A 9,326-nucleotide genomic window follows, 5' to 3' on the forward strand; every position below is an offset into this window, starting at 1 on the left:
CTTCGTCGTCAGCCATAGTAGCTGCATGGACATGCAGGCAAGGAGTGAGCTATATGTAAATATAACCCAGTAAGATCCTCGACCCACCACTTTAAATACCCCTGGAACAAGTGTTAGAAAATACAAACACACAACAAGCACAAATATTATGCACATGAATATATCATTATAAAATATCCAACCAAGGTTCAAACCATTGTTTATCAAGTATACTATGTATCTCAACACAACTTACACTAAGGACGTTAGAGAAATTACTCAACACCACGAGTCCACGGCAGCATACACAATGTGCCAAATATGTTAAGAAGCATACACAATGCCCCAATAAAATCAAGAAGCATACACAATGCCTAGGGAAGCGTACACAATGCCCCAACGAAGTCAAGAAGCATACACAATGCCCCAATGAGTCATGGCTCACAGTCGTATCACATCACAAAATAATTTATAATAAGAGTTTTAATGTATTTGAAAATAAAATATGTGCGGCTGGCCTCAAGGACCACCAATTCTGCCAAGCACACGCTCGTCCCAACACATGAACCAGACAGATAAAACATACTTTAAAAAACAGGTTTGAAAAGCAAGTGCCCAAAGCTTAAAGTCTCGCTTATCTCAAATTTAGAATTCAAGTGCACTTTCTAATAAATCAAAACTGCATCCTCGTGTCTCCGGATCACCTCAAACTACACAAAAACAGATTTAGAATGGTCAAAACTCTTAGGGTAAACCACTTCTATATTTTTAGAGGCTTAAATGGTCGAAGTCAAATTTTAAAGGACGAAAATGCCCTCTGATCAATGGGTTCAAAACCCGATAAGACATATGTTTTCGGGAAGAAACAAGACGATTCCAATGATATATAGAAGTCTAAAATCTGACGTTGTTTGCCCCTTCAAATCAATAATTTAGGTTGAAGAACCTTAGAGCTAAACTTTCTCAATTCCTCAAAATATCCTCATGTTTTCACCATAAAAATTCACCCATAATTACATAATAAACTCAAATAAAAGATCAGAGGCATTACCTTGATTATTTGGGTTGAAAATCCTTATTTTTATCCCTTCTTTTCCTCTCTCTTCCTTCTCTTCTTTTCTTTTCTTGCACTGCGTTTCCCTTTTTGCGTTCTATCTCTGTTTTCTGATTTTTATTTCTCACGCTTAGACCATCAGACTTTAAATTCCCCCCCCCCCCCCGCCACCCACACCCTCTTTTTTTGGGCTTGGCCCAATTCTTTCTTTTTCTTTTTAATAATACGTAATTCTCTTTTGATAAATTATAAATTAACCTCTCATTAAAATTGGGGTTGTTACAACTAGAACTTCTCATCATGAGATATAAGATACGATCTCTGCTTAGCCATAGTCTTCTCCCATAGTGGTGTAAGAGATATCCAAAGAATCTTGGTGGACTACCTTTGGAAGCAGTACAATTAGACTCCGTAGAGGTAAGGGAAGCATCTACATCAACAAGCTTAAGGAGTTGTTTGGTACACTTTTTTATTTTTATTTTTATTTTTTATCATTTACATGTGTCTCATGAGAAAGATCCTTGATTGAAATCCAGATTCTTCGCCACCTTCTCTCCTTGATTTTGAGATTGTAAGGATTTCTGCCCTCTTTCTCTTCAAATTAAACTGGCAAAATGGTTCGTTATAAATTTTTTACGTTACAGTCTTTCATTATTTTATTCGATCCAACGTTTCCCTCAGACTAGTATGGGAAATAAGGTTCAAAGGGAGGAAGAGAAGTCAAAGGAGAGGTGGGAGGTATCACAAATATTATTGTGAAGAAGCTGATTGAGTATTAATCGGATTCAAACTAATAAAGGAGACCATGAATAAGGCTCCGGAATGGAAGTGTTGTTAGGGAGCTGAATGTCATGCCAGACATTAATATGGTTGCCAGTAGCAATGTGCCATTTAGTTCCCATGCGAACTAAATGGTCACCTCAAGCTAGACTCTTCCACATATAAGAGGCAGTGGGTTTCACTGTGAGGGTATTGGGTAAGGGATGGGTCTAGAACATTAGCCCAAAGGGCGTGGGGATAGCAATGAAATCGCCAAGCCAGGCTAGCCAAAAGGCCTAAGTATTTTCCCTTTGTTTTCTAAATTCCTATACCTCTGGGCCGGTGAGATAATATGGCCTTGTCCTAATAAACAAGATGGATCTTTGTTTTGGTAGGAGTAGTGATCAATAGGAAATTGCGTTGAATTTTACAACGTCGGTAGTAATTTTGGGCGGAGGAACGTTATTATGCATGGCATAAGTAAGGATAGAGGCAAGAACAGATGTAATGAGGGTTCTATGTCCAGCAAGACTGAGAAATTTGATTTTCCAATCTTGGAATAGATATGTTCATGCGATCAAGGATATATTGATGATCTTGGCTGCGAGGCTGTATGTTACATCCCACACTTTTATACGTTAAAGTGTGTCATAAGTTCGGAGAGTAAGGCCATTCTTAAGTTTATAAGTGATTAAAACCGTGTTTAGTAAGTATCATATAGATTAGAGGTTAATCGAGTCGAAGAAAAGAAGTTTCGTTAGAAGTCGGCAAAAGTTATCGCAAGTTACGTTCATAAGTTTACTGAAATTTGGGTCTAATGTCACTGAGCTTTTCTTTTAATATACTTGGAGTTATGGGATGATCCACCAACCAAATTGAAGGTCTACGAGTCTAGTTTCAAACGCATCACCGTTCATCGATACAACGTCAGGATAGAGAGATATTTACATTTTTGCGAGACTGCGCAGGTAGCCCCCTTTGGGACCCACATAGGCGGTGGATGTTTATCCACCTATTTTAAAGTGGTGCAAGGTTCATTTGAGCTCATTGTTCGACCTATCTAGACCCTATACACTCCGAACACTCTCAAAGTGTTCTCCATGATTCAAGAGTGAAAACCAAAGTAAAACACCCAAATCCAATGTCGGGAATCTCGTGATGCTAGTTAGATCAAGTTCTTCTTCTTTATTGTTGAGTTGGAGGTTTCCTTGATGTGAAGTAATCTCAGATCAGAGGTCATTCTTGCTGGTTGGGGTAAGATTTCTCATCTCTCATAAGTATTTGAGTAAATCCAAGGATAGATTATGTGAATCTTACGCCGGGAAGCCCATGGTCCTTGTAGATCACAAGTTCTCTTGTTTTGGTTGATTTGAAGTTTGTTTCAAGGTGAACAAAGCTTGGAATTGGTGTTGTCCCTACTGTTTTAAGGTAATATCTTCCACCTCTTTCATGTGTTAGGGTATATCTAGATACTGGCTAAGTTGTTTGAAGCTAGAACTTACGAGTCGACGGTCAAAAGTCGTATAGAAGTTGTGATACCATGGACTATTTTGAGGTATTTTTATGATGCATATATATATATATATATATATATATATGTATGTTGTTAATATGTAGTTTGAAGAGAAGAAGAAGTATAGAAGTGTTGTGTTGCTAGTTAAGGACTGAGCTTGCTGCTCGATGTATCGTATGCTAGCTATTCCTTAGCTTGACGTTGGCCCTATTGTTGTTGTTATATTGCATTGTTGGGCTATTCTTGTGTTGTTAAGGTGATGGATAGATGGATTAATGGTGGCATATTATTGTTGATGTTGTGACCTTGAGGGAGGTGAAAGAAACGTGGGAGATGCTGCCCGATTTGCCCTAGAATGAGCTTGTCACTCGATAGCTAGTTGATGTGTTACTCTTGTTGCTAGTAGTGTTGTTTTCATTGGTGTAGATTATGTTGAAGAGGAGACTGTCCCACCATCTTCGTCGAAGGATCGACTTAAAGGTACTAAGTCCTTCCTTTCTTTCGACATGATTTCGTAAGTCACTTCGCCCTTATAAGAAGTTCAAGGAGACGAGTTATCATATATGTTTCCTTCCGACGCTTGAGATCCGTCGTGAGTTTGCAGATAGTTATATGCGAGTATAAAAGGTGTATCTAGATGTAATTCCCTCAAAGTACTCTTATGAGTAGTTAAATCCTTCAGACAGCTTAGTACAGGTTATGTCCCTACGAGTAGTTATTTACTATGAAATGAGTAGCAATGTTTGCAACTTCCTCAGCATTCCTTAGAAGTAAGTAGAGCCTTCAGAAAATCTAGTGCCTTGTATATATTGAGAAGTGAACACTTAGTTGATAGTCACATGAATAAGTTAATGAGCTAAAGATAGTAGTTTGCAGAATAATAGAAGCATACGATTTAACAAGTATCATGACGTTCAATAGTTACAACTATATGATTTCAAGATAATTATGTGGTTATAAAATTGATATACTACTCCTAAGTTAAGTAAAACAATATGCGAGTTAAGAAAGAGTTAAGAGGCAGAATATGCAGCCAAATGAGAATATGAGTTACGAGTTGTCAGTTACAGATCACAGCAAGTCCCATAACGAGGTTGTCAGTCGATAGAATATGAGCCCGTAGCTTATTACTTATTGATTGATGGTTTCATATGATCAGTCTAACGAGTTAGAAGTATCGCATAGTAATTTGTAAAAGATAGAATCGTATAATTTCTCGAAACAGATCATAAAGCTCAAGTAAAGATAGTGATACGTTTCCTGAAGTAATTATAAACCTACTTAATGATAAGAGGAGTATACTACGAGTAAGTAAAGCAGCAAGTTGCTTACTAAGATTATAAGTTGTTAATCATAGCGAGTTATTTACGAGCTTACAGACAAAAGCTTACTTATTATTAGTGATTGATGCTTGTATGATTGTTATGAAGTTGAATATGCATAAGATACGAGCCCTACAGACGGTCTATGAACGCGTAGGCATACAATAAAAGGTTAGCCCTCTGGACGGTCTACGAAAGCATAGGTGTATAATAAGGGTGGATGTGGACGGTCTCAGTTGCACGCACAGTCCAGCCCGAGTATCGTGAGCTGTATGGACGGTCTATTATGTAATGCGTATGAGCCACTAGTTATTCATGATTGTAAGTGAGTCGTACGGACGGTCTATTATGCAACGGGTACGAGCCACTAGTTATTCATGTTTGCAAGTGAGCCTTACGGACAGTCTGCGCTGCAACACATAAGTGCCACTCTTATTTTTCAGTTTAGCCTTAGGGCATATGATCTAGCAGAGGTAAGTAATCAGATACATTATATGATAGTCAGAATAGTATTACAGATAAGAATCCTACAACATAACAGTTCCACAGTATAGATAGTGTATCCAGGTGAGGTCAGATGTTTCGTGATACGGTAAGATGAAGTATTCCAGTATGTTAATTCATATCCTTTCAGTAAAGTTTTACTTATACATTATTTATATTCATGAGCTCCAGAGTTAGGTATATATATCATTTACAGCATCATTGCTTACATTTTCCTTTAGGGCTATACAAATATGCGCATTGCATTCAGGGCTATACAAAGATACAGTTTGTCGTCGGGCTATTTACATTTTCCTTTAGGGCTATGCACTGCCTTCGGGGTTATGCACTTATACACTGAACCCCACATGAGGCCGAATAGTTTATTTCAATATTGCATTCATGGTATGAGACAGAGACTGGTAGATATGTTTCCAGATTATCATTGACTCCTTAGTTTATATTCAGTATATCATGTATATCAGTTCAATTATTCAGTTATTATCCGTCTTACATACTTGGTACAATTCTTTGTACCGACGTCCCATTGTTGGGGCGCTGCATTTCATGCCTGCAGGTTTAGGTAACCAGTTTGACGAGCCCTCGCAGTAGACAGGGTCGATATTCAGCGAAGGATCGGTAACACTCCATTTCATCCGGAGTGCAGCCGAGTCTAGTTGTCAGGGTATCAGATTAAGTTTGTAGACTTCATGGGTAGGCCGGGGTCCTGTCCCGACCATATTATGATGTCAGTCACTCTTACAGACTTTTGTAGACGTATGCACACCTGTGGTCAGTTATATTATGTCAGCAGAGAGTTCGTACATGTTGAGGCCTTATAGGCCATGTATACATATATGCTTGGGATTTTCTGGTTGTAGATACTTCGAATGCAGTAGTTGTCAGTTGTACAGAATGAGTCACTCGCATATGCAAGCCACTAGGTGCCTATCCACCTCACCTAGGTGGGGTGTGACAACTATAAGGAGGTGGTGGGAGACCTAAGTAAGTGCCAACATCTTGGTAGAGTTCACTATGCGTGTGATTAAATCAAGGGTAGCTTAGGTGACCTTGGTTGACATGCCAATGAATATTTAGTTTGTTTCTTTTTTCACATTTCCAGTAATATTTAAAACAGTTGGATAACTTTATAAAATATGATTTCTTCATTTAGTGAGTTAGCTAAGCCCGATCAATAGTTTCACATTTATCATTTTTAGGGACTTATGATTTATTTTTTGAAGTTTTATTTTATAACTCAAGAATATTTTTTTAATATTATTTATATGGTGTTTAAAAAGTTTATGTTCATTGATACAAGGCACACGTGCATCGCGTAACCAAAACTAGAGAGGACAAAAATCTTGGGGGGGGGGGGGGGGGGGGTTGGTGTTGTTTCACTGTTCCAGTATGGTTGAACCAGACATTTAAAATGCAGTTAGAATATGATAATCCTAGGACAAGGTTAAACCAGAGGAGAATGTGACTCCAGCCAAGTTTGAGCCCTTCATGTTGCAATCAGGTAATGGAAGCCACGCCCACTGGTAGTCCTTTTTGTCATAGCTTAACCAAATTGTTTCCCATGTACCCTCAAGATTGGTCATCAAAATTGCCCTTGTTATGCATTGAGTTTTTTGCATACACCCCATCATAGCACCATATGGCTTGCTTATTTTATCAATTAACTCATTTGGCACCATTGATACGAATTCCCAATACCTCCCATTTGTGCTCAACCCCCATAACTCTATTCCCTTAATCTTTCTAATTGTTTTATTCACTTTGTCCGATCTAATAGTCATCATATTTCCATCACCGTACACGTGTAATAGATCGATGGCATTCCCCCAACTAAATCCAACGGCTAATCTGTCTTCGTCGTTCCCTCGTGGGATGAATGTTGGTCGGATAACAACTGGAGTACTGCTGTTGCATTGAGGTCGCACGCCTATGATAACACTTCCATTTCGTCCATTAGATGCACTAAGGAAAATAAAATCACCTCGCATGTCTTGGCCTTGGGTAATCTCTATTGCCTGGGTAAATTTCCATCTCTCAACTCTTGAATCATACTCGAATAAAGTTGGATGACTTTCATGTAATTCAGCAAAAAAAAATCGAAAATGCTCGGAATTATTAGACAGTAATTTCATACCGGATCTTCGCCACGAAGATGTACCACGTGGACCTAATGGACTTGGAGGGATCTTTTTGACCATCCTAGTCATAATATCAACTGAAATAACTTCCTGTCTGTTATTCAAAGCAAAAAGGAATATATTACCAGCTGCAGTCAAAAAGTAGACATCTTCACCTGGTGGAACCACTTGTTTCAACAAATCAGCAATCAATATGTTGAACCACCTGTTGGAACTATCTGCGAAGCCGTAAAGTACGGCTTCGCGACGCCACCTTTTCTTGTAGAGGAATAGCCACGTGGCAGAGCTTGATTGATGATTGTAGTCGCGAATGAAATCACGATCAGAAATAATAGAGAAAATGGACTTATTGACAGATTTCAATCGGATAATTTCTGGCAAGGCAAGCTGAAGGATTATATATTGGATGAGCTCTGATGGAAGTAAACAAAAACTGATGGCTTTTGTGGGCAAATCCCTATGACTTTCCATCAACGTTACATGTACAAGAATAAGCTGTATGTTTTCTTTGTACCTAGCCACTATATCTTTAATTGTTGAAATCAATGGCTTTGTTTATATGGTGACAATCTCTTCGACTCCGTGAATTTAATTAATCATGTAATTTATTCATTTGTTTTGTAAAATATAATGATTAGTCGACATCTTAGTGGAGAGGACAAATGAAGGTTAGGGGGCATCCTATGTGGAATTGTCGTCATAGTGGTAGAATGGTCGAGATTAGTGTCCTAGGAGTATTTAATATTTTCTTGATTGGGTAACATAGAGACTAATAATGTGAATATTTAAAATGATTTTTCTTTTTGAAGTCAAATTCTTATGAAGTTTGTCCTAGTTCTACGAGGCGTGCCTTGAGTAGTCATTGTGGTTGCCAAGGGTTAAATAATGCCATATGGGGGCCTTAATATGGACAATCCTCAATCGGACAACCCAAACTTTAAAAAATTCATAGAAGTATTATAGAGTTTTATTGGGTGGAAGGAAGAGATGCACAATAGAATAAAGCCTCAGAGCTGAATCATGCCGTCTTATATAGTTCAGTGAAGGAAAACTCAAAACTTATATTTGTATACGGTAAAAGTCGGATATATGTTAGGCCGGTAAGACCGGTGGCCGAGGGAAGAAAGAAATCAACACGGGTATGAAGACTTACTTTCTGGATCGGGGGAGTGCTCGAACCGAGGAAGGGGAAGAACATCGTTTGGTCCGATTTTCCCATAGCCGAGTTGATCATGGTCGTTAGTCCGTTTGATCGTGGCCGTTGGTCCGGGAGATCCGTTACGCGATTGCCACGCGTCGATAACGTCCTGCCAATCGTACGGGTGTCAGACCGTACGATCAACCTAATCCAACCTAATCCATTTCAGAGTTTTTCTTTATTTTTTAGAAACACTTGTTGTATGAAGCCCATGGGGCAATACTATAAATAGGGGTCATTGCCCCACTTTTAAAGGGTTGACTTCCTCATACCAAGAACATTTTTGTAATAGCAAGATATATAAAATTTCTCTCTCTAACATCTGATTTTGGCCCGGATCATCGGGTTCATCTTTTAAATCTGCTTGATCAAACAATATTCATATATTGCTAGATACAAAATCTATAGTAAACCACTGATTATCAGTTGCTTCTTCATAGCATATTAATATATTTCTTTCCTCTATCAAATAGATTAAGGCACAACCACATATCCTATACCTCACTCATAAATTCAATTGATTATCCAAATTCAGGGTAAACAGTTTGGCGCCCACCGTGGGGCTAGGATAATAGTGGTCTCTGATCTTGGTCTCTATCTTACCCGTCAAAATAAAAAACATCTTCTGTTCGTCTCTGAAAAAACGGACCAAATGGCTAACAGTGGGAAATCTGGTCATGTCAACAACAACGAGATCGTAGCCGAAAATGAAGGCAGCGGGCCACGAGGATTACCGAACCCCGCTGACCCTAACCCCTTTAATTCGAGGGAGGGCCTCAACCATCGAAACATCGTGGACCAGGAGAATGCCGCCCGGCCGGCCACTGACCCTTTAAATACTCACAATTCAATTACTTTG

General features: G+C 38.8%; 1 protein-coding gene and 1 long non-coding RNA gene across 2 annotated transcripts; one reads left to right on the forward strand and one right to left on the reverse strand.

Annotated features, from left to right (window-relative positions):
* The first annotated feature begins 1,043 nt into the window (after window positions 1-1,043).
* On the forward strand, window positions 1,044-6,029 carry LOC132608965 (uncharacterized). Its single transcript, XR_009570629.1, has 2 exons — window positions 1,044-3,046; window positions 3,135-6,029. It is a non-coding gene; the product is annotated as an uncharacterized LOC132608965 (long non-coding RNA).
* A 453-nt stretch (window positions 6,030-6,482) lies between these two features.
* LOC132611972 (uncharacterized) lies at window positions 6,483-8,695 on the reverse strand. Its single transcript, XM_060326325.1, has one exon. It carries the CDS (start codon window positions 7,738-7,740, stop codon window positions 6,565-6,567), a length of 1,176 nt encoding a protein of 391 aa, XP_060182308.1. The 5' UTR covers window positions 7,741-8,695; the 3' UTR covers window positions 6,483-6,564.
* Window positions 8,696-9,326: the final 631 nt, after the last annotated feature.

This window comes from Lycium barbarum, chromosome 9, assembly GCF_019175385.1.
Source record: "Lycium barbarum isolate Lr01 chromosome 9, ASM1917538v2, whole genome shotgun sequence".
In the NCBI taxonomy this organism is placed as follows: Eukaryota; Viridiplantae; Streptophyta; class Magnoliopsida; order Solanales; family Solanaceae; genus Lycium; species Lycium barbarum.

Bases quoted from the DNA above. Each gene is read 5' to 3' on its own strand.
- LOC132611972 (XM_060326325.1), bottom strand. From the start codon at position 7,740: ATGGAAAGTCATAGGGATTTGCCCACAAAAGCCATCAGTTTTTGTTTA.